The following is a 27,066-nucleotide window of genomic DNA, read 5'->3' as shown; positions in this document are numbered from 1 at the left end:
GCTTCCTTATTAGTCCATGCAACACAGAGGGGATCTCAAAACTGTTCATAAAACAAAGAGCATTATGTTGCCTTATGATATTTTTCTTTTGTTGTGTTAGTATTTTAATTAAACTATTTTATCTTTATGAAATATATGGACATGACAGAGACACTTTAATATTGATCAGACATATCATGGTTAAACCTCAGAAACAGAGAGATTTCAAATTTGTTGACAGTCTTGGTATGAAACGGTACATTTGTGTGTAGCATGACCTGCCTGTTCTGCTGGTGTGTGAAGATTCTACCCCTCAGCTATTTATGTTAACAGATGTGTTAATATCATCTCCTTTTTTTTTTTTTTTTTTTTAGATTTTCAAGCTCTGGGGCTAAAGAAAGGAATGTTTTTCAATCCAGATCCATATTTGAAAATCTCAATCCAGCCAGGAAAACACAGCATCTTCCCAGCTCTGCCCCATCATGGTCAAGAGAAGAGATCCAGGATTGTATGCAACACCGTCAATCCTGTCTGGAAGAGAGAGGTAAACAGTGTTATTTTCAAGCAATACATGGAACGTTCTGATATTCCGATTTATACCATTCAGACTGTCAGTTAAACGCTGAATACAGAAGCCCTACAAATATCAATGACAAATGTAGAGAAATCACATACATTTTATGAGCCTCCTAATATATGGAATTTTTCAGGATTACTGCAATTAGTGTTCAGGTTACAACAAGGCACTGACTTATACAGAGATAAATTATATATATATATATATATAGAGAGAGAGAGAGAGAGATCCAATTTAGTCTTTTCATTTTAACTAGATAAAAAATATAACACAAGGGGGGCTCACTGCTCAATCAAAGCCAATAAAGCATCAAATATAGCCCCACAAGGCAAATTACCTCACCACAGACAGCCTGCAGACGTCCCTGCACAGATGGGGAGGAAAACTAAAAAGCCTCGTCCAGACCGGCCCCCGGTACACAGCAGACATAGGCGACCTACTGTGGAAGCCGCATGGCACGTCTGGGCCTAAAATGGCAGCCGACATGGAGGAATACTCCAACACTTCAGAAGACATCCCCCTAAACAGCCCCGAAACTCAGTGGTGTAAAGGGCTTCCCATGCCCACACAGCTGACAGCGGGGCTCCCGGTCACCACAGAGATACTCCCCACTCTCCTAAAAGACATCCACCAGACGCTTTCCACTGAGATATCCCAGGTGAGGGAGGACGTGAAGGGGTTCACAGCTTGTCTCACGGCAGTGGAGCAGACCACTCAATCACATAAAGCACAGAAGCAGGTCAAGGACCTCACCTCAGCTCACAGAACACTCAGCCACCAACTTGCAGCTATGGAGGACAAGTGGAGGTGGAAGCACGTTAAGATCCGTCGCATCTACGATACAGTAACCCCAGCCAAAATGCCAAATTTCCTCCGCAGGCTATTTGCAGCCCTCCTACCACCTAAGCAAGCGAAGGGGATGCAGCTCGATGGCATGTTCCGCCTGCCCAAACCACCACTGCTTACAGGCACTTCTACGGGTGACCTCTACCAATTTGAAGATATGGGCCTAACAATCTTACGCTACAGTGTCTGAAGTCCCTCCAACCGCTGACATCGGCACTAGCAGCCAAAGGTGTGAAATACCCCTGGGGACCATTACAGGTACTCCTCATACAGCATCAGGGTTTCGACTGCAAGGTCACAGAGATCACAGAGATGGGAACTGTCCTGGAAGCTATGGGCCTAATAACCCCATCTACCACCACTGCCCTGGACCCAGCCAACATTGTCCTGTTTGTTCCCGCCTCTAGTGGCGCCGCTGGGAAAAAGACCACCTGGACCATTGATGCTTATGTTTTTCCTGTTATTTTTCTTACATATTTGTGTTGGGTTTTACCCCCAGTTTCAATCCCTCTGAAGTATAATATTACACAGTTTCAGTATTCCCACATGCTTATGACGTGACCATTGGCCCTATGGCCACCACTCACAGAAACCGGGTGTAACCCGGACATGCTGGCTCCACATTCTCACCATCCCCCCACAGCTCCGATCCTGTTCATCTCACAGTTTGTTTATAGTCAGGGAGCTGATTATATATTGCATTAGATACCAAGTCAGTATCCCCTAGTCGCTTTTGTAACATACGGTAGCCTTGGCTATGTGTTAGACCCCAGTTACCATAAAGGCCTCCGAGCACACACATAGCCCATAAGTAATATTCCCTTCAAAGCCCACACTATTTCCTTCAAAGCCCACACTAATGACATGTTGGCTCTATCTTGTGTGGGTTATTGTTCCCACCTGAGCTCCTTATTTGAGACATACGCAAGCATCTCACACCCCTTCCTGAGTACCTACATTGGTTTGGGGCACATGGGCCAAGGATAGTACTGCTGTCAATACAGAATTAAATTGCTACATACTTTAACATTCTGCTGTTCTAATCTGCATCATACTCTTAATTTAAAAATTGTGCCATGCTAATGTTTTAATCTGTTTTAATTGGGCTTGCTATAGCTATCGTGGCTATTCACGCATGTTATTAATGCTGGCACAACAAAACTAAAGAATAAAAATATATACAGAATACAACAGTCTGACTCCTACACAAGGGGGTATAATCTCTTAGTTATACAGGGGAAGGAAAAGACAAAAATGGTCAAGTATCAATGTATCTCCTAAGCAACTGGTTATAAAACAGCACACACTCAATGCCGAAGAATAAAAAAAAATGATGTGTAAAAAGACCAAAATCTAGTACATATACCAGGAGTAGATACAAATATAGATACAGAATGGATAAATAAATAAATTAGTAGCAGAGACTATTTCGTTCGCTGTTACTAATTTATTTATCCATTCTGTATCTATATTTGTATCTACTCCTGGTATATGTACTAGATTTTGGTCTTTTTACACATCATTTTTCTAATTTTAACTAACTACTAAGATTATCAACTTTACTGAAAGGGCACTTGTACAATAAACTCATACTTCAAGTATATAAACTGTATGGGCACACATTACATAAACATAGCTTGTTATGGTACGGCAAGAAATCAGGAGAGTTAGTTGACGTTCCTCTAAAAGAAGTTGGTTTAGGAATGTTCCATGCCTCATGTAATATATCAAAGGTGTGAAGCGCTATAAGTGCAAGATAGAATTTATACCTCCATGTTTATGTTTGGCAAAAATAATTTTAAGTATAAAAACAAAATCATAGAATACAGAATGTTTTAGTACAATCTATACACTATATTGAGGGTAGGAATTTACAGTGTCCAAGAGAAAGCCAACCAAATGAATGTAATATGATAACGGTAGAACTTAATACAGTTGGGGTACATTAATATAATATTCTGTAATATCAATGTAATGTAATACATATATAATTTAAATAACTATATTTTCCTTATTGGGGTATATAGGACTCCTTTGTGAAGTCCATCCTTTCTTCCATGGAACTAGCTGTGAATGGTTTTGCTCTAGAACAGTGTTCAAATTTGGTCCAAAAGAATTGGGTTGTCTGCAAGAAAACTGTTGCCAACTGTGTCAATTTTTTTCATAATTCTTCTTGTAACATGTTTGGTTGCATTCAGACAAACTAAAATCTCAGTAATTTGGAGGTTGTAAAATGCAGATTTTGCAGTCCAAAAGGCCTTGTAATACACTTTATAATGAATAAACAATATTTCACCTGCTACATTTCTGTTTGTTACCACTAGATGGCAGAATAGTACCAAACTATCCAAGCTGGAGTTATCATGTTCTATTTAGTCATATATTATTCTTTTCTAATAGTATTTATTGAAATATTTTCAGAATTTTTTATAATAAGCAATAATAAAAGGGAACAGAAAAAGGGGGTTAAAAATATATATATATACAAAGAGGTAGCAGCACTCACAGAGCTTTACAATCCAATCTCTATTTTTAATATGTTAAAATCACGATCAACATTTCAGTCCTATGTCCAGGACTTTCATCAGGATCAATACATATATGCATCTTAAAAAAAAACGTTTATATAGGCAGATATAATGGCTTACCCCTAGGTGAAGTGATTTCCAGACCGGCGTCTTAGAGTGGCCAGTGCACCTGTCCAACCATGCTCCGCCCCCCAAGTGCCGTCATAGCGTGGTGACGTCATGCGTGTTTCCATAGCAATGTAGAAATGCCACAGCATCGCTATGGGAATAAGGCACAACAAATGTTTAAAGGATCACTATAGGGTCAGGAACACAAACATGTATTCCTGACCCTATAGTGAAAACCCACCATTTAGGTGGCTTGCCCCCCCTTAATCCCCTCAGAATGGGTTAAAACTCACCTTATTTCCAGCTCTCCCATAGGGAAAGCATTGGATTGGCTAAAATCGGCAAGGGGGCGTCTCAGTGTCCCCATGTCTCCCAGTGTCCCCATGTGTCTCAGTGTCCCTATGTCTCAATGTCACCATGGGTGTCTGTTTCCCCATGTCTCAGTTGTCCCCATGTGTGTCTGTGTCCCCAAGTGTCTATGTCCCCAAGTCTTCCAGCATCCTCTAGTGTCTCAGTGTCCCCTAGTGTTTCAGTGACCCATGGGTGTCTGTGTCCCCGTGTCCCCGTGTCTCCAAATCCCCATTGGTCACCCTGGGTCCCCCTGTCTCAAAGTGTCCCCTAGTGTTTCAGTGCCCCTATGTCTCCCTGCAGCCTTTACCCCATCCCTCACTTCCCTGAGCTGTAGGCTGTCTCTGCAGGCTGGGAGCTGCTATCTTAACTCTCTGAGCTGTGTAGCTGCTCCCCCGTGGATCAGTAAGTAAAGAAATGCAGGTATATGCTGTATCTTCCTATCCTTGCCTCTCTCCACACACACACCCTACTGGCCGGTGCTGGTATTGCAGACTAATCTCTGTTTATACTGACAAAAATACTGGCATTCGTATTGCCGGTATAACTGCAATATCGGCATCGACCAGGCAGCCTCAAATAAATACCGGCCAGGTAGCAACCCTAAGAGTAGTGTGTAAAAAAAAAAGTAACATTTTATTATTATTTTTTTAATCAATGGGCCTATTCAATGGGCCTGGGCCTGGAGCTTCAGCTCCATCAGCCCCTATGTTAATCTGGTTCTGGGTTTTCACTTTAACATGATATTCGTTAGTGTGATTACTTCTGAGTTCCTGCAGTCTTCGCCCCCCCCCCCACGTATGACGTCAATGCGTTTCTCCGGTCTGCCCGGCTTCCTCAGGATGTGATGCTGTCAGCGCCATCTTAGAGCAGGGTATTTAAAGGTCTAAATTGGTATGTCCTTATTGCTGATAGGTGCAGCTGTTAGACCTTAATTTGCATACTTCGGTATGATCATAATTGATATTTAATGGCAACAGAGTCCAAATTTGAAAGAGTCTTTGCAATTTTAGTCATTAACAAAACTCAAAAATCTAAATCTAAAATGAACATAATAAGTGATACATATTGATGGGAAACATAACACATCAAAATTAAAAACAAAATATATGCATATATAAAGGTTTTTGATACCTATTATAAAAGGAAAAATAAAATGATATATGTTATAATACATCTTTAAATTCAACAAAATTTAGTTTTGGATGAAAAATGAATCTTAATAAAGTGAATGGGTGCATATTCAAGAATTTGACTTGTAATTTCATTATCAGGAATAAAGTGAATATTTGTGATTACAAGGAGGAAAATGTTATACAATGATACTAGACATGTGCAATTCGTTTCGGTCCGAATATAAATTCAAACGAATTTCGGACAATTCGGACATTCGGGTACTTCCGAATGTCCGAATTGCCGAGGTCCCGAAGTTCCGAAATAACTGAATTTCCGAAGTGTCGAAGTGCAGAAGTGCAGAAGTTGCCGAAGTTCTGAAGTGTCAAAGTGCCGAAGTGCCATAGTTCCGAAGCACAGTATTGCATAAGTACTAATATACTTACCCAGTGAAAGAAGAAGAATGTTACATTGTAAACAATTTTAAATAAAAAGTATACAATCATAGCCAGGATTCAGCTGTAAGCATTTGCAACACTTACAACAATCAAGTAACATACATTCATATAAAATGTAACTTACTTGGCCAGTCAATGTAATGACAGGAATGAATAAGTAGATAACTCCCTAATTCCCACGGTATTAGGGAGCTATCTACTAAAAGGCTGAAAGACCTAAATTGGACTTTCAGCCAAATTTACTAATACTAAGAAAAGATTACTTAGTATTAGTAAATTATGTCCCTACTCGCTATACCGCGAGTAGGGGCATGTCTATTAAACAGTGAGCAGCCTGTGGGAAAGTTCTTTGTTACTTAATCCACCAATCAGAGAGTTATGAGTCAAATACACATCGTGGGAAAATTCCAAAGAACTTTCCCACGCTGTGTAAAATGACACAACCAATTCAAATTCAAACCAACCAATCAGAGTGCTGTGACAGGTAAATGTAGAGACTTATGGCTTAAACCCAACAATCAGAGTGCTCTGAGCCTAATTGCAGGGCGGGACAAGGCTTTATAAGCCTTGCCCCGCCCTGCAGAGCTCAGTCTGCATGGAGCCCTTCATGGGTGAAGAAGGATTATTATTTTTTGCGTTTTTTTTTTTTTTTATATAATTGCGTCGGTTATTATGGTTTTTTATTTGGCCTTTTTTGGGGCTGAAAAAAGAAGATTTTAGAAGAAAGAAAACATCAAATGGTAAGTTTTTTGTTTTTTTTTACAGGTACTTAGTTAAAGGTCCCCCCCTCATTAGTTTTTAGGGTGAGAGAGGAAGGTAGGGGGATAATTTTTATTGGGGGGGAGGGGGTGACTAGGGGTTTGGGGACCCCTAGTCACCTGGGGGGGACATTAGGTCCCCCCCTTATTAGTATTTAGGGCCCCACCCGCCGCTCAGGGGTGGGGACAGGGGGGCACTATTTATTTATTTATTTTTAAACAGTGAGCAGTCACAGGCTGTGCTCACTGTTTACTAGACGTATGGGCAAAATTTACTAATACTAAGTAATTTTTACTTAGTATTAGTAAATTTGGCTGAAAGACCAATTTAGGTCTTTCAGCCTTTTGGTAGATAACTCCCTAATACCATGGGAATTAGGGAGTTATCTACCAAGCAGCTGCAAGAGAAGTCCCGAGGTGTCGAAGTCCCGAAATTCCGAAATGCCAAAGTTCCGAAATTCCAAAGTGTCAAAGTGCCGAAGTGACCGAATTTCCAAAGTGTCAAAGTGCCGAAGTGCTGAAGTGCTGAAGTGCTCTGAAGTGCCGAAGTTCTGAAGTGCTGAAGTGCTCTGAAGTGCCGAAGTTCTGAAGTGCTGAAGTGCTCTGAAGTGCCGAAGTGCTGAAGTGCTCTGAAGTGCCGAAGTTCTGAAGTGCCGAAGTGCTCTGAAGTGACGAAGTGCTCTGAAGTGCCGAAGTGCTCTGAAGTGCCGAAGTGCTCTGAAGTGCCGAAGTGCTCTGAAGTGCCAAAGTTCTGAAGTGCCGAAGTTCTGAAGTGCCGAAGTTCTGAAGTGCCGAAGTTCTGAAGTTGCCGAAGTTCTGAAGTTGCCGAAGTTCTGAAGTTGCCGAAGTTCTGAAGTTGCCGAAGTTCCGAAGTCTTGAAGTGACAAATTGCCGAAGTCCCGAATTGCGAAAATCCCGAATTTCGGAATGCCGAACCGAAAATGTTTCCCCATGCACATGCCTTAATGATACTTTCTATATTTAATTATATATAGTCGAGTGTGGTTATTTCAAAGAGGGATAATAAAACTTACAAATGATAAGGGGAGGGGGTAAGCAGAGTGGGCAGATGCTTTAAAAATACTCAAGGAACACTATGAATATAAACAGTTTATAAAAATGGCTTAGATAAAGTTATTTAAAAAAAATCTAAAAAAATCGGATAATGATAAAATATTTTGCTCTAATTTATTTTAAAAAATGGCAAATTTCAAAATTGTTATTTAAGCCATTTGGGTTCATGGTTTAAAATACATGAATCCACTTCATTTCTGCCCGTCCTATTTTCTGATTGAAGTCACCACCTCTCCAATCTCCCCTTATTTTTTGGATTCCAATTAATTCCAACTTAGTGGGATCTGCATCGTGGTGATCTCTGAAGTGGAGTGACAAACTTTCTTTTGATGTAATACACATGCTCACAAAATCACATACGTAGCATTCTTGTTGTGTGGCCTATGTAATTTGGTTCACACGGACAAGTGAGCATGTATATGACATTTCGGGAATTGCAAGTCATACCATCTCTAATAGCATATAGGCAACCATTAGATTCGAATTTGTTGTGGCATTTTTTCTTTCCCCCAGTTTTTAAACAGGAATTGCAGTTGCCACATTTAAAAAACCCTTGGTATGTATTTAAAAGTTCCTCTTTAAATTATCTCCTGGGGCTTCTAAAATATTATCTGTGAGGATTCTCTTGAGGTTAGATACCCCTCTATGTACAGTTTTCAGTCTTAAAGGCAGGATATCTTATAGGATCGGATAATACAATAGTATGTGCCAATAGTTGTTTATGATCCATCTCACCTTTTGATTATGTCCTCCAGAGTATTGGCATATAAATGGTATTGTACTAATGAATTCTTTATCAGCCTTCTTTCTATATTCTAATAGTTTTGTTCTATCATCGTCTTGTACATCTTTAGTTGCAGCATTTACATTCTCTTCACTATAGTCTTGATCTTTAAAATCTTGAATTAATTTTTTAATTTGTTGAATACAAATACTAAAAAAGGAGAAAGTGTAGACTTCAGACAAAATGTCTCAGAGAACACTTGTGAGATATAGAACTGAATTGTCTGCCACTGTAGTATTGAAAATAAAAAATATATTTAATCGGTATACGGAACCATGAACAATATAAAACGAACAAACAAGAAAAAAAGGTGAGTGAAAAATATAAATAAACCCACTCAAAAAACAGGGGGGAGGATAGATAAATAGCTCAGGGAGCAAGGGAGAGGCTTAAATGGACGGTATGTATAATGCTTAAATAGGTGCACACGAACAGTGGCTATCTAGAAGCTAGCTCCTAAAACCCATATAGCATAGGGGACCCCGCCAAAAAAATACTGAGACCAAATGAATACTCAGTAGGGAGGTATACGCTAAAGGTAAGGAGACATACTCGTCACAGTTGAAACGGCTATACTGGAGGATACAGTGACTCAAAGTTTACAAAGTAGCTAAATACTGTCTGTTAATAATGAGGTACATCCATAGTTGTGATAGTCGTTGTGAGCAGAGCAAAAGCTCTTAAAATGCCTAAATAGATGCACACAAACGGTGGCTCTATAGAGGGTCCCTCTTCAACCCCATGTAGCACAAGAAACCCCCACCGTATGCTGAGATCGAATCAAACCTCTGTGGGGAGATATAAACTACAGGTGGAGAGGCATCCCAATTCAGACGGCTACACTGGAGGATAAGGTTTACTCAGTATTACACAGTAGCTAAATGTTATCTACTAGTAATGAGGTGCATCCTCAGTAAGGATAGTCGATTGAACAAATAAAAGCTCTCAATTCCCTACATAACGCTCCAATCAGGCTAACAATCTTCCCCCCTCAATAGCACACCCCAAACCATGTGAAGTGAATACAGTGCTGTGGAGTTAAAAAGTCATAGTCTGCCTAACGCGTTTCGGCGCTATAAAGAGCGCCTTTCTCAAAGGCTATCAACGTGGAACTGTCCACGGACTAGTGTTAAATATGTTCTGCAGCCGGGTATTAGCCAATGAACGGTGAGTAGAGGCGGCGTTTATCTCAATGACGTGATCGTTTCTGATTGGTGAATGATCCGTCAATCTTGTATGAGTGCACCACTGACAAAAGGGGGGGAGGGTACAGAGGCGGAGCCAAGTGCCGATCAGGACCGCAAGTGTATTGCGTTGCCATGGACACTGGCTACAGTGTAAAACCCGATAACAAATTGTTCGTAAATGCCCAAAAGATGATCCTCCGTAGGATCAATCTTAGATGTAATGCCCTCATGCTCCCCTTGGTTCCCAGATGATTAGGGGGGTAGTGCAATAATTAAGTATGCTTTATACTTAAAGAAATATTGTCAAATTCTTTCAAATGTGACCTGATTGTCCCCTATAAGTATTTAGGACCTGAGGGTAGGATTTGGACAATACAGTGATGCTACAACCTAAACAAGGATAAACGCTACAATGGCTGTCTATAGGTTCCTAAAGTAATTCAGAATTAAATAGTGATCAAATAATGGTGTTGATAATTGTATAAATTATAAGGTGACAAACAAAAATATATATAACCATAAGAAGGATTATCATGATGCAATAAAGGGGGTGAATGTGAATCCTTCATTAAGGCCATTGGGGGATAGGGTGTCTAACGTCTGAATCCAATAGCATTCACGCTTTTTTAGGATCAGGTCCAGATCACCTCCTCTTTTCCCCACATTGACCTTTTCAACCCCTGCAAATTTAAAGCATCTAGATGTGTCGTCATGGTGTGTTCTGGCATGTCTAGCCACAGGGGTGTCCCTGTCAGATGAAACTGAGTGAATATGTTCCATCATTCGTCTTTTTAGGGGGCGTATTGTTTTCCCCACGTATTTTTTACCGCATTTACAGGTTAGGAGATAAACTACACCCATTGAATTACAATTGAAAAATTGTTTTATTGGAATTCTAACTGTTCCAGAGGAGTCGGTTATGGACTTGGAGTCTCTATCTATGTAGCGACAGGCTACGCAGCGTCCACACTGATAGGTACCATATACATTAAGCCAGCACTGTTTATTTGCATTTCTTTTTGAAAGATGACTTGGTACCAACATGTCCTTTATATTTTTACCTCTTTTAGCTGTTAATGAGATACGTGGGGGGATCACATCTTTCAAATGCTTATCTTGGGTAAGTAATGGCCAGAATCTAGCCAGGATCTTTTTAGCTGTGTCCCACCCTGCATCAAAATTTGCCACACACCTAATGGTTTTAGGGGTGCATGGTTTTGGACTATTATCAAGGAGGGCCTCACGTTCGCTTAAGAGTGCCCTTTGGTATGCCTGTTTCAGACATCTGTTCGGGTAGCCCTTAGCTTTAAATCTTGCTCTTAATAAGGCTGCCTTCTCTATAAAATCATCCATAGAGGAGCAATTCCTTTTCAATCGCAAGTACTGTCCCACTGGAATACCCCTCTTAAGGGGATTGGGGTGGTAACTCCGCCAGTTAAGCATGTTGTTAGTTGACGTGGGTTTCCGATATAGGGAGGTCTTAATCTCGAGTTGGTCCGTGATGGTGAAAGTACAGTCTAAAAAGTTCAAAGAGGAGGTACCAATTTCCATCGTTAAACGTAGATTCAGGTCATTTTGATTCAAAATCCCCACAAATTCAATGAATAGTTGTTTAGTACCTGTCCATATCACCAGGATATCGTCTATATAGCGTTTCCAAAGATGGACAAAAGCCATGTAATGCTTTAAACGTTCCGAATAGACGACATGTTGTTCCCACCAACCCAGGTGCAGGTTCGCATAGGAGGGCGCACAAGACGTCCCCATCGCAGTCCCCTGCACCTGGTGGTAGAATTTGTTGTTGAACAGGAAAAAGTTATGGGTCAAAATGAACTTGAGAAGGTCAAGGACGAAGGTTGTGTGACATGAATGACTAGAGCCTCTTGTTTCGAGGAACGATCCTATGTGTTGTATACCCCCCGTATGAGGTATCGAGGAGTATAGTGCCTCCACATCGAGGCTACACAGGATGGCCCCCTCTGGTACTCTGATTGCCGTGATGCAACTTAGAGTGTCTTTGGTGTCCCTAAGGTAGGACGGCAATTTCTCAACATATGGGCGCAGAATTTTGTCCACGTAGACGCTACCTCTACATGTTAAATTATTTGTGCCTGACACAATGGTTTGGGGTGTGCTATTGAGGGGGGAAGATTGTTAGCCTGATTGGAGCGTTATGTAGGGAATTGAGAGCTTTTATTTGTTCAATCGACCATCCTTACTGAGGATGCACCTCATTACTAGTAGATAACATTTAGCATACTTAATTATTGCACTACCCCCCTAATCATCTGGGAACCAAGGGGAGCATGAGGGCATTACATCTAAGATTGATCCTACGGAGGATCATCTTTTGGGCATTTACGAACAATTGGTTATCGGGTTTTACACTGTAGCCAGTGTCCATGGCAACGCAATACACTTGCGGTCCTGATCGGCACTTGGCTCCGCCTCTGTACCCTCCCCCCCTTTTGTCAGTGGTGCACTCATACAAGATTGACGGATCATTCACCAATCAGAAACGATCACGTCATTGAGATAAACGCCGCCTCTACTCACCGTTCATTGGCTAATACCCGGCTGCAGAACATATTTAACACTAGTCCGTGGACAGTTCCACGTTGATAGCCTTTGAGAAAGGCGCTCTTTATAGCGCCGAAACGCGTTAGGCAGACTATGACTTTTTAACTCCACAGCACTGTATTCACTTCACATGGTTTGGGGTGTGCTATTGAGGGGGGAAGATTGTTAGCCTGATTGGAGCGTTATGTAGGGAATTGAGAGCTTTTATTTGTTCAATCGACTATCCTTACTGAGGATGCACCTCATTACTAGTAGATAACATTTAGCTACTGTGAAATACTGAGTAAACCTTATCCTCCAGTGTAGCCGTCTGAATTGGGATGCCTCTCCACCTGTAGTTTATATCTCCCCACAGAGGTTTGATTCGATCTCAGCATACGGTGGGGGTTTCTTGTGCTACATGGGGTTGAAGAGGGACCCTCTATAGAGCCACCGTTTGTGTGCATCTATTTAGGCATTTTAAGAGCTTTTGCTCTGCTCACAACGACTATCACAACTATGGATGTACCTCATTATTAACAGACAGTATTTAGCTACTTTGTAAACTTTGAGTCACTGTATCCTCCAGTATAGCCGTTTCAACTGTGACGAGTATGTCTCCTTACCTTTAGCGTATACCTCCCTACTGAGTATTCATTTGGTCTCAGTATTTTTTTGGCGGGGTCCCCTATGCTATATGGGTTTTAGGAGCTAGCTTCTAGATAGCCACTGTTCGTGTGCACCTATTTAAGCATTATACATACCGTCCATTTAAGCCTCTCCCTTGCTCCCTGAGCTATTTATCTATCCTCCCCCCTGTTTTTTGAGTGGGTTTATTTATATTTTTCACTCACCTTTTTTTCTTGTTTGTTCGTTTTATATTGTTCATGGTTCCGTATACCGATTAAATATATTTTTTATTTTCAATACTACAGTGGCAGACAATTCAGTTCTATATCTCACAAGTGTTCTCTGAGACATTTTGTCTGAAGTCTACACTTTCTCCTTTTTTCGTTAAACATTATAAGGGTTATCCCCTTTCGAGATATAAACTGGACACACTGAATCTATCCCTGTTCTAGGGATTTTTTCTTCCTTTTTCTTAGTATATCTAGTATATAGAGGTTTTAATACCTATTAGTGTGTCAGTATATTTCCATTCGTAGGAATCTATCCTATATCCGTCATGGCAAATTTTCTATCCCAATTAAAAGAACCTAACTCCTGGTGCATAGATGCCGAATCTGTCTTTTCAGACAGCAATCCTACTCTGCTAACTGAAAATGACAATATCAATTATAAATTTAGGACGCTAAGCAATCTATGCAAACAACAGATTAGAGTTGGGTGGGAAATCACATCTTTAAAAAACTATCTGGGCAAGTCCATGATCCCAAGGGGGTTGAGAATACAAACCACACCAAATACACAAATGGATGACCCTGGCTTACTTAAGGAATGGGAAGACGCATCCAATATATGCTCAAAAAAATATATGGAAATCTTAGTAAAATTTGAATCCGATAGATTAAAACAAATTGATGTAAAAGTGAACACGGCCATTGAAGAAATCCAAAAATGTACTAGCGACCCTTCCTTCCAAACACAAGAACAGAGACTACAAGAGAATTTAAACAAATACCAGAATGTGATAAAATCACGTAAACATAAGAAATTCGTTAGAGATAATGAAGACTACAGATCAGGTAGAATTTACAGACACTTCAGGAAAATTTCAAAAGTAGACTCCGATTACTGTACTACATCCGAGTATGAGACCTCAGACACGGATGGCGAACAGACAGTAGCACCCCAAACGAGACAAACCACTCAGAGGGGTAAAGGAATCCTTAAAAAAGGGGTGTCTTTTTTAGGGCAACCCCTGCGGGAGGGGGAACATCAAATGCAGTACAGACAGACTCGCAACCGGGGAAGGACTCGCAGACGCTACTAGAAGTAGACACCAGAATAATTAATATTTCAGATACTCCTCTCACTGACACACAGAAACAAGTAATTATGAAAGGCCTATCTTTTGTCCCCACTCCACCATTCTGTAAATTCGAATGGATAAAGGACATTAACTTGTTCGGGAGGAAGTTGGCACTTCATAAATTCTTTAAAATAAGAGATGAGAAAAAAGCTAAAGAATTAAGCTTTGATACAAAAGAATATCAATGCCTTCTTGATCTGGTGTCCCTTCTAGAATCAAATGACAATGCCTCCCCCCCACCATATACAGATTTGCGCCCAAAAAGCAGATTCACCCCTAACTTCCGCGAATTCAAAAATATTGACATGTTCGTTGAGTCCACTACCAATATGATCAAACATCTAGACATTGACACTTTTAAGGCTAAACCCAGAGATAATCTTACAAGAACTGAATGGAAAGCCTTGACGGACTTAAGGGACAATGAACATGTTATCATTAAACCAGCAGACAAGGGGGGCAACATTGTCATTTTAAATAGAACACATTACTTTCAGCTGGCCGAAAAGATCCTCGGAGATGCTAACACATACAAAGTCCTGCCATCTAACCCCACATCAAAATTCCTCTCTGAATTCAAAACTTTACTTGACAGAGCATTTGATCAAGGTGTACTGACTAAGGAAGAACATATGAGTATTTTTGTTCAAAATCCCGTTATATCAACCTTCTATTGTCTTCCAAAAGTACACAAGGGTTATGAACCGTTGACAGCAAGACCAATTGTGTCAGGCACAAATAATTTAACATGTAGAGGTAGCGTCTACGTGGACAAAATTCTGCGCCCATATGTTGAGAAATTGCCGTCCTACCTTAGGGACACCTAAGACACTCTAAGTTGCATCACGGCAATCAGAGTACCAGAGGGGGCCATCCTGTGTAGCCTCGATGTGGAGGCACTATACTCCTCGATACCTCATACGGGGGGTATACAACACATAGGATCGTTCCTCGAAACAAGAGGCTCTAGTCATTCATGTCACACAACCTTCGTCCTTGACCTTCTCAAGTTCATTTTGACCCATAACTTTTTCCTGTTCAACAACAAATTCTACCACCAGGTGCAGGGGACTGCGATGGGGACGTCTTGTGCGCCCTCCTATGCGAACCTGCACCTGGGTTGGTGGGAACAACATGTCGTCTATTCGGAACGTTTAAAGCATTACATGGCTTTTGTCCATCTTTGGAAACGCTATATAGACGATATCCTGGTGATATGGACAGGTACTAAACAACTATTCATTGAATTTGTGGGGATTTTGAATCAAAATGACCTGAATCTACGTTTAACGATGGAAATTGGTACCTCCTCTTTGAACTTTTTAGACTGTACTTTCACCATCACGGACCAACTCGAGATTAAGACCTCCCTATATCGGAAACCCACGTCAACTAACAACATGCTTAACTGGCGGAGTTACCACCCCAATCCCCTTAAGAGGGGTATTCCAGTGGGACAGTACTTGCGATTGAAAAGGAATTGCTCCTCTATGGATGATTTTATAGAGAAGGCAGCCTTATTAAGAGCAAGATTTAAAGCTAAGGGCTACCCGAACAGATGTCTGAAACAGGCATACCAAAGGGCACTCTTAAGCGAACGTGAGGCCCTCCTTGATAATAGTCCAAAACCATGCACCCCTAAAACCATTAGGTGTGTGGCAAATTTTGATGCAGGGTGGGACACAGCTAAAAAGATCCTGGCTAGATTCTGGCCATTACTTACCCAAGATAAGCATTTGAAAGATGTGATCCCCCCACGTATCTCATTAACAGCTAAAAGAGGTAAAAATATAAAGGACATGTTGGTACCAAGTCATCTTTCAAAAAGAAATGCAAATAAACAGTGCTGGCTTAATGTATATGGTACCTATCAGTGTGGACGCTGCGTAGCCTGTCGCTACATAGATAGAGACTCCAAGTCCATAACCGACTCCTCTGGAACAGTTAGAATTCCAATAAAACAATTTTTCAATTGTAATTCAATGGGTGTAGTTTATCTCCTAACCTGTAAATGCGGTAAAAAATACGTGGGGAAAACAATACGCCCCCTAAAAAGACGAATGATGGAACATATTCACTCAGTTTCATCTGACAGGGACACCCCTGTGGCTAGACATGCCAGAACACACCATGACGACACATCTAGATGCTTTAAATTTGCAGGGGTTGAAAAGGTCAATGTGGGGAAAAGAGGAGGTGATCTGGACCTGATCCTAAAAAAGCGTGAATGCTATTGGATTCAGACGTTAGACACCCTATCCCCCAATGGCCTTAATGAAGGATTCACATTCACCCCCTTTATTGCATCATGATAATCCTTCTTATGGTTATATATATTTTTGTTTGTCACCTTATAATTTATACAATTATCAACACCATTATTTGATCACTATTTAATTCTGAATTACTTTAGGAACCTATAGACAGCCATTGTAGCGTTTATCCTTGTTTAGGTTGTAGCATCACTGTATTGTCCAAATCCTACCCTCAGGTCCTAAATACTTATAGGGGACAATCAGGTCACATTTGAAAGAATTTGACAATATTTCTTTAAGTATAAAGCATACTTAATTATTGCACTACCCCCCTAATCATCTGGGAACCAAGGGGAGCATGAGGGCATTACATCTAAGATTGATCCTACGGAGGATCATCTTTTGGGCATTTACGAACAATTGGTTATCGGGTTTTACACTGTAGCCAGTGTCCATGGCAACGCAATACACTTGCGGTCCTGATCGGCACTTGGCTCCGCCTCTGTACCCTCCCCCCCTTTTGTCAGTGGTGCACTCATACAAGATTGACGGATCATTCACCAATCAGAAACGATCACGTCATTGAGATAAACGCCGCCTCTACTCACCGTTCATTGGCTAATACCCGGCTGCAGAACATATTTAACACTAGTCCGTGGACAGTTCCACGTTGATAGCCTTTGAGAAAGGCGCTCTTTATAGCGCCGAAACGCGTTAGGCAGACTATGACTTTTTAACTCCACAGCACTGTATTCACTTCACATGGTTTGGGGTGTGCTATTGAGGGGGGAAGATTGTTAGCCTGATTGGAGCGTTATGTAGGGAATTGAGAGCTTTTATTTGTTCAATCGACTATCCTTACTGAGGATGCACCTCATTACTAGTAGATAACATTTAGCTACTGTGTAATACTGAGTAAACCTTATCCTCCAGTGTAGCCGTCTGAATTGGGATGCCTCTCCACCTGTAGTTTATATCTCCCCACAGAGGTTTGATTCGATCTCAGCATACGGTGGGGGTTTCTTGTGCTACATGGGGTTGAAGAGGGACCCTCTATAGAGCCACCGTTTGTGTGCATCTATTTAGGCATTTTAAGAGCTTTTGCTCTGCTCACAACGACTATCACAACTATGGATGTACCTCATTATTAACAGACAGTATTTAGCTACTTTGTAAACTTTGAGTCACTGTATCCTCCAGTATAGCCGTTTCAACTGTGACGAGTATGTCTCCTTACCTTTAGCGTATACCTCCCTACTGAGTATTCATTTGGTCTCAGTATTTTTTTGGCGGGGTCCCCTATGCTATATGGGTTTTAGGAGCTAGCTTCTAGATAGCCACTGTTCGTGTGCACCTATTTAAGCATTATACATACCGTCCATTTAAGCCTCTCCCTTGCTCCCTGAGCTATTTATCTATCCTCCCCCCTGTTTTTTGAGTGGGTTTATTTATATTTTTCACTCACCTTTTTTTCTTGTTTGTTCGTTTTATATTGTTCATGGTTCCGTATACCGATTAAATATATTTTTTATTTTCAATACTACAGTGGCAGACAATTCAGTTCTATATCTCACAAGTGTTCTCTGAGACATTTTGTCTGAAGTCTACACTTTCTCCTTTTTTCGTTAAACATTATAAGGGTTATCCCCTTTCGAGATATAAACTGGACACACTGAATCTATCCCTGTTCTAGGGATTTTTTCTTCCTTTTTCTGAATACAAATACTAGTTTCAGTACAGTTCCTTTTCAATCTAGTAAGTTGGCTTTTAGGTAGGTTATGCAGCCACGGACTGTAGTGACAACTATTGGTCTGGATGTAGCTGTTTACCTCTACAGTCTAAAAAAAAAAGTTTTTGTCTTTATCTAATTATCTTCTATATATAGTGAGATCAAGGAAATTTATTTCCTTGCTGCTGAACAAAAATGTTAAACTAATGCCCAATTGTTTGAATTAATATATTCAATAAAAAGTTTTAAAAGTTCTTCTCCACCTTTCCAAACCATAATTAAATCGTCTATATAACGTTTGTATAGCACCATGTTTGCACCACAGCCACTTGTATCATTCATATAAATCTATTCCCAGTGTGCCATAAAGAGGTTGGAGTAGCTGGGGGCAAAAATTGGTGCCCATTGCTGTACCACACTTTTGGAGGTAGAAGACGCCCTGGATCAAAAAGTAGTTTTTTCCAATATGAGCAAAAAAGAATAGTTTAAACCAGCGCTTATTAATTCCAAAATTCAATAAATCAATATAAAATCAATTTAAGTTAGCTGCTGTACATTCAAGTGTTTCCTTACAATAACACCGTAACAAGAAATATATAGCAAAAGAAAGAATGTAGCGCTTATGTATTTACTTCCATAATGAAGGCAGTGAGACACTTTTTAAAAAAAACGAATAACATTAAATATCTCCTGTAGATTATCTGAGTATGTGGACCATATTCTCAAGCTGTTGGTTCAAAATTGTCCATCATATTTTTTTGTCTCAGCAGACATCTCCTCTTTATATACCAACATCAAACATAACTTAGGGCAAAACGCAGTTAGACATATTTTAGAAAGTCCCTCCTCTTATCCCCAAAGTCAGATTAATTTCGTCCTGGAATCAATTCAACTCATATTGGAAAACTATATAGCAAAAGAAGGAATGTAGCGCTTATTTAAGTGCAGATGAAACAAAATGAATCACCCGTTTAAATTCTGATAAAGTTTTCTCTTTTGAGGGAATGAAATATACGTTGATATCTATAAAAAATAGTCGAACAAAGTGCAGATTATACAAAATAAATGATTAAATCCTAGTGTTTTAAGAAGTATTACACTCACAAACAGAGAGCTGTCAACCCAGCTCTAGTTGAAATCACTTCTGGGTCCGTTTAGGCGACCCACCCCTGTTAGCGATGTAATTCTGCTTTCTCTGTGAGAAAATAGAAATGCACACAATTGCGCAGTATTGCTGGTACAATGCCCAAAATTACAAGAAGGGAAATGCCAAGTGGGTACTTACAAATCTAGAGTCATCAAGTAATGACTCAATTTTCAAACGATATGCAGGTTAAGGACTGCACTCCCTTCTTTTAGAATATCGAAGGCTGGAAACCAGGATACGAGATTTAAATGTAAAAATAGTAAATTTATTCACATGAATTAAAATTAACAAATAAAATTGCAACAATGTGCCAAATCCGGAAAATGGCATAATTAAAAATCGGAATTAAGACCATTAGGGATTAGAGTGTTGAGTTTATAAATCCACTCCATCTCACTTTTTCCGAGTTCTCTCACAAAATCCCCACTCTCCATTTTTTATTAATCTTATTTATCCCTGTGTATATTAAGCCTTCTGGTTTTTGGTTATGGAACCGTTTAAAGTGGCTAGAAACACTGTTGTTCGTAGCCTGTTTGGATCTTGTAGATATGTTCTCTAATTCTGATATGTAGGGGTCTAGTTGTTCTACCCACATATCTCAGTCCACATGGGCAGACTATAAGATAGACCACATTTTTAGTGTAACAAGTTATGAACTGTCTGATCTCAATTTTATTATTACCCTCAATAATTATATCCTTCATTACTCTTCTATTACATCCAGATTTTTTGCAAGCTGTACACTGGCCACAACCATAAAAACCTTTTTCATTGTTAAAAATAGTAGGAGAATGATTATGTTCTTTTAAAGAGCTCCATACTAGAGTGTTTTTGAGATTTCTTGCACCTCTAAAAATCATCCAAGGTTTAGTAGGGATAATCTGGTTTAAAGCTGGGTCCTGCAATAAAATTGGCCAATATTTCTTAATGATCCAGCTAATCTGACGACTGTGAGTATTAAAATTACAAATAAAAGGGACATTTTGGGTATGCATCTTATTCTTAGTTTTATAGATTAAGAGGTCTTTTCTTTCCTGCCCTCTTATTTCCTTCCTTGAATTTTCTAATTTTGATGCATTATAACCTTTCTCCATAAAATCTGTCTTTATGCGTAATTGTCAGGGTACCTGAGGCCTCTACCTCTAAGGGAGGTAGAGACTTGGTGGTGTATCCGTCCAGGCGAGCTGTCTCCTCCGTTCCTCGCGGTTCATCCAGTCACTTAAACACCAGCCGCGAGGAATCCACGTCCTTTTCTAGCAGGACGCTCAATACGTGACGTCATGACGCTAGCACGAGCAATCTGTCACTCAATCTGTGACTCTGTGACCATCCAGAACCAGGGTATTTAAGCTTCCTCCTTACTTCAGCTCATTGCCCTGTCGTGGTTCTAGCTTGTCTAGTCACTCAGTGCTCTGGTATTCTAGTTTGCTCTATTGGTTTTGACTCGGCTCGTTGTACTACCCTGTTTCTCTGTTATCCCTTGACCCGGCTTGTCTCTCGCTTATCTGTCTTCTCGTTCCCTCGACCTCGGCTTGCCTCTGACTATTCTTTACTCTCGGTACGTTAGTCCGGCCATTCTAAGGCCCGGTATACGTACCTTTCCACTCTTTGTACTCTGCGTGTTGGATCCCTGTCCCGATCCTGACATTACGACAGGGCCAATGGATCCTGCAGGTACAAACAGTCAGCTTGGTTCTTCGGATCCCAGGTTTGACGCCATGGAACATAGGATGGATCAGATGGCTTTGGCACTACAGGCACTTTTGTCTCGTGCTAGTAATCCACCTGAGGAGACACGTACTCCTTCTATCTCTCCTGCAGTCTCAGGTCTAGAGGTAGCCACTGTAGGTGCTTCTTCCCGTATTACCCCACCAGTACGTTATGGCGGGTCACCGGAGAAGTGTCGTGGCTTTCTAAACCAGATTAGCATCCATTTCGAACTACAACCCCGCTCTTATCCTACAGATAGAGCAAAGGTTGGATTTATTATTACTCTGCTCATTGAAAAAGCTTTGAGATGGGCCAATCCTTTATGGGAGAATGATAATCCACTCGTCTATAATTATAATGCCTTTGTAGCTGCGTTTAGAAGAACTTTTGACCCTCCTGGCAGAAAGGTCAATGCAGCTAGATTAATGTTGCGCCTTAAACAGGACAATCGAACACTTGTGGATTATGCACTAGAGTTCAGATCCTTGGCGGCAGAAGTTAAGTGGAACGAACAGGCTTATATAGATGTGTTTCTGAATGGGTTATCAGATGTAATTCTTGACGAGGTCGCTACTAGAGAACTCCCTGAAAATTTGGAGGATTTAATTTCTTTTATATCTCGTATTGATGAACGCTTAAGAGAGAGGCAGAACACTCGAGATAGGACCCGTAGACCCTCCTTTAAACTAGCGCCTACCTTTCAAATCTCTGAGTTCGAAGACTTACGTATTCCTGAACCTATGCAGATAGGCAGTACTCATCTCACTGAAAGGGAGAGACAGTACAGGAGAAGGGAGGGTTTATGTATGTATTGTGGAGTCAGGGGTCATTTACGCCTAAATTGTCCCAATCGTTCGGGAAACGCTCGCACCTAAGTTCCTCTAGAGGACAGGCCTTGGGTGTTTCTACTTTGTCCTCTATTCACAACTACAAGGAGCTCAGGCTTGTGTTACCCGTTTCTTTAAAGTGGGAGAAGGGAGTAGTTAAGACTATGGCACTAATCGATTCTGGAGCTGCTGAGAGCTTTATAGATCAGGGTTTTGCTGCCAAGCATGCTATTCCATCCCAGTTAAAAGAGACACCTCTGGCTGTTGAGGCCATCGATGGTAGACCGTTACTTGAGCCTGTTATTTTTCATGAAACCATACCGATTAACTTGACTGTTGGCATCCTGCATAAAGAGGATATATCCTTGATGCTCATTTCTTCTCCGTCTATTCCCATAGTTCTGGGGTACTCCTGGCTGAGGAGACACAACCCTATTATTAATTGGGAATCAGGGGAGATAGTTTCGTGGGGAGAGAATTGTCAAGAAAAATGCTTGCGGAAGGTCTTACCTCTTGGATTAACTAATACATCGAATACCTCTGACAATCCTACAGAGACACAAATTCCGTCTCAGTATCTAGATTTAAAGGCAGTATTTGACAAAAAGAAAGCCGATACCTTACCCCCACACAGGTCCTTTGATTGCAAAATTAACCTACTCCCTGGTACCATGCCTCCCAGAGGTCATGTATACCCATTATCTATAAAGGAGAACTCAGTCCTAGAGGAATATATTCACGAAAATTTAGACAAGGGATTCATCAGGAGGTCCTCCTCTCCTGCCGGGGCTGGATTTTTTTTTGTTAAAAAGAAAGATGGTTCTTTGAGACCTTGTATTGATTATCGAGGCTTGAATAAGATAACCATTAAAAATGCCTACCCGATTCCCTTGATCACCGAACTCTTCGATCGTTTGAAGGGCTCTACAATTTTCACCAAGTTAGACCTCAGAGGGGCATATAACTTGGTGAGAATCCAGCAGGGACATGAGTGGATGACGGCATTCAATACTCGATATGGCCACTATGAATATACTGTCATGCCTTTTGGGTTATGCAATGCGCCAGCAGTATTCCAAGATCTGATTAATGAGGTTCTTAGGGAATTTCAGCAAGAGTGCGTCATTGTATACCTAGATGATATACTCATTCATTCTAGTGACATTGAGATTCATCACAAACAAGTCAGGAGGGTTTTGCACAAGCTTCTCCAGCATGGCTTGTACTGCAAGTTGGAGAAATGTAGCTTTGATCAAACCCAGGTAACCTTTCTCGGCTATGTGATCTCTGGGGAGGGATTTAAGATGGATCCGGATAAGCTCCAATCCATTCTAGAGTGGCCTTTACCCACAGGTCTTAAAGCCATACAGAGATTTATTGGTTTTTCCAATTATTATAGGCGCTTTATTAAGGGCTATTCTTCCATTATTGCACCCATCACTAACATGACCAAACAGGGGGCTGACACTAAGAATTGGACTACTGAAGCTCTCCTTGCGTTCAAGACTCTCAAGGAGCTTTTCGCTTCCGCTCCAATTTTAGTTCACCCTGACACTTCTCTGCCATTTTTGCTCGAGGTAGACGCATCAGAGACTGGTTTAGGTGCTGTCCTATCTCAAAGGTTGGGTGTTGATAAACCATTACATCCATGTGGATTTTTCTCTAAAAAATTGACCGGTACTGAAAGCAGGTATGACATTGGTGACAGAGAATTACTAGCGGTTATCAAGGCTTTGAAAGAATGGAGACATTTATTGGAAGGTACATTACATCCTGTTACCATCCTGACAGACCACAAAAACTTGTCCTATATCGGAGAGGCCAAGCGTCTGTCCTCCAGGCAGGCTCGTTGGTCGTTGTTTCTTACCCATTTCAATTACGTTCTGACTTACAGACCTGGGTCAAAGAATTCTAAAGCCGATGCGCTATCTCGCCAATATGAACCCTCTGCTTCAGTTGAACCTCTTTTGTCTTCCATTGTACCCAAATGCAATATTATTGCTAATACCAGTCTCAAAATTCATTCCCCGCTACTTGACCAGATCTTGAAATCACAACATCTAGCTCCCGGAAACACTCCTGAGGGAAGAAACTTTGTTCCCCCTGAACTTCAACTGGAGCTCTTACAATGTTTTCATGAAAGTAAAATAGCTGGTCATCCTGGTATTCGCAAGACGTACTCTCTGATATCCAAGGATTTCTGGTGGCCTTCACTTCGTAAGGATATTGAGGAGTTCGTTGCAGCTTGTGAGACTTGTGCCAAGACTAAACTATCTCATGCATCCCCATGTGGCCTGTTACACCCCTTGGACATTCCTGAGAAACCTTGGTCCTGTTTGTCCATTGACTGACATTGATTTGCCTGCTTCCAAAAGACAGACCGTTATCCTCACGGTGGTGGATAGATTTACCAAGATGGCCCATTTCGTGCCACTACCCAAACTTCCGACTTCTCCTGAATTGGCGGAGATTTTTGCGAGAGAAGTTTTTCGTCTACATGGGATCCCTTCAGAAATTGTCTCTGATAGAGGTTCTCAATTTGTCTCACGTTTCTGGAGATCCTTTTGTTCTCAAATGGGCATCAAATTGAACTTTTCCTCTGCCTATCACCCTCAGTCTAACGGAGCTGCTGAACGTACTAATCAAAAGATCGAACAGTATCTGCGTTGCTTTGTTTCCGAACACCAGGACGATTGGGTCGGTCTGATTCCTTGGGCGGAGTTCGCACACAATAACCTTGTTTGCGATTCAACTCGCTCTAGCCCTTTCTTCATGAACTATGGCTTTCATCCTTCGATTTTTCCTTCGGTTTCCTCTTCTCAGGGGATACCGTCGGTTGATGATCATGTCGCCAACCTGAAGAAATTATGGGACCAGACTCGACAAATTCTATTACATAGTTCCTCGCTGTTCAAGAAACACGCTGACAAACATAGAAGAGCGGCTCCTGTTTTTGTTCCTGGGGATAGGGTATGGTTGAGTACTAAGAATATTCGCCTAAAAGTTCCGTCCATGAAATTTGCTCCTCGTTACATAGGCCCTTACAGGGTTCTCACTCGTATCAATCCGGTTGCGTATCGCCTTGCTCTGCCACCTGCCTTACGCATTCCTAACTCTTTTCATGTCTCCTTGTTGAAACCCCTCATTTGCAACAAATTCTCCTCTAAGGTCTCCTCGCCTCGTCCTGTTCAGGTGGAGGGTCGGGAGGAGTACGAGGTCAGCTCCATCATTGACTCCAGAATTTCAAGGGGTAAATTGCAATATCTGGTCAACTGGAGGGGATATGGTCCTGAGGAGAGGAGTTGGGTACCTCAGGAGGACGTCCATGCTTCTCGCCTTCGCAGAGCATTTCACCTTCGCTTCCCATCTCGCCCCGGTTCATTCCGCCCGGTGGGCGTATCTGAGAGGGGGGGTACTGTCAGGGTACCTGAGGCCTCTACCTCTAAGGGAGGTAGAGACTTGGTGGTGTATCCGTCCAGGCGAGCTGTCTCCTCCGTTCCTCGCGGTTCATCCAGTCACTTAAACACCAGCCGCGAGGAATCCACGTCCTTTTCTAGCAGGACGCTCAATACGTGACGTCATGACGCTAGCACGAGCAATCTGTCACTCAAGTGTCCGATATCCAATCGGTACTTGTCAGAGGCGTGATTTCCATCCAGAACCAGGGTATTTAAGCTTCCTCCTTACTTCAGCTCATTGCCCTGTCGTGGTTCTAGCTTGTCTAGTCACTCAGTGCTCTGGTATTCTAGTTTGCTCTATTGGTTTTGACTCGGCTCGTTGTACTACCCTGTTTCTCTGTTATCCCTTGACCCGGCTTGTCTCTCGCTTATCTGTCTTCTCGTTCCCTCGACCTCGGCTTGCCTCTGACTATTCTTTACTCTCGGTACGTTAGTCCGGCCATTCTAAGGCCCGGTATACGTACCTTTCCACTCTTTGTACTCTGCGTGTTGGATCCCTGTCCCGATCCTGACAGTAATGATTGTTGGTCATAATTCATCAAATCACTGCAGTTCCTATGGATCCTGAGAAACTGCCCTTTTGGGGCGTTCTCAAGCCACGGGGAATGATGGCAACTTATATTTTCAATAAAACTGTTGCAGTCTACCTTTTTTTGTATTAATTCTGCCTTCCTCTATGTAAATATCCAAGTCCAAAAAAGTAACTTGTTCTCTACTCCATATGCTGCTGAGTTTAATGCCCCAGTCATTATTATTTAAAAATTCCAAAAATTCCATTGGGCTTCCTTCTTCCCCCTTCCATATAAGTAAAATATTGTCAATGTACCGGCCATAGTAAACCAAGCTTTCCCCCCAGTCATGTCCATCATAAATAAAGGATTCTTCCCAAAATGACATAAATAGGTTGGCATAGCTGGGGGCAAACTTGGTTCCCATGGCCATCCCATGCATCTGTAAAAAGATGGTATCATCATAACAAAAATAATTGATGTTATATTGAATTTTGGAATTAATAAGCGCTGGTTTTAAACTATTCTTTTTTGCTATTATACTTATTTCCTTCTGTATAACGGTAACCAGCTGCTAAGCAAAATATTATGTCTCTGTTTGATAAGAGAAGAAATATTCATGTAAATATGGAACAAGAATTGGATAATTGGTCGAATAAAGCTATAATAAGACCACCAACAACAACATCTAAAGTAAGCAATGAGCTAGAAAGACTATTGAAGAAAGAATTAAAAATTAAGTGGGAGATAGCCACTTTAGAAAAATATATTAAGGAGAAGATTACTCCTAGAGGACTTACATATTTTAAAACACCCACTTTTGATAAAGACAATGATAATTTTATGGAAGAATGGAATAGCATGCTGGAGAGTTTTCACAAGCATGGATTTGATTATAAAAAGAAGAAAAGAGAATTTAAAAGAACTGGATAAGCAAAATGGCCGCCGCCACGTGGAATCAAACCGCAGAGAGACCCGACCTCATGGCCAGGCTAGATGCCATAATAACTAAGTTCTGGGAGAAGATGGCGGCTAAAGAGCGAAAAGCGGAGGCTCACAGTCAGGCCACACGCTCACCCAAGGTATTGCCGACACACTCCCTAAGCAGGCGCAAACTCC

The 27,066-nt window shown here is 41.2% G+C and overlaps 1 protein-coding gene across 1 annotated transcript in view; it reads left to right on the top strand.

The window, feature by feature from the left end:
- HECW1 (HECT, C2 and WW domain containing E3 ubiquitin protein ligase 1) overlaps positions 1-27,066 on the top strand; it is a 319,149-nt gene that overhangs the window by 212,080 nt on the left and 80,003 nt on the right. The window contains exon 6 of the mRNA XM_063452127.1: positions 354-523. Within this exon, the coding sequence (XP_063308197.1) occupies positions 354-523 (170 nt within the window). The remainder of the gene's footprint in view (positions 1-353; positions 524-27,066) is intronic.

The sequence above is a fragment of the Pelobates fuscus genome, chromosome 4, assembly GCF_036172605.1.
Source record: "Pelobates fuscus isolate aPelFus1 chromosome 4, aPelFus1.pri, whole genome shotgun sequence".
NCBI lineage: Eukaryota > Metazoa > Chordata > Amphibia > Anura > Pelobatidae > Pelobates > Pelobates fuscus.
The sequence above is the reverse complement of the archived record's forward strand: the minus strand, read 5'-3'. Positions and strand labels throughout refer to the sequence as shown.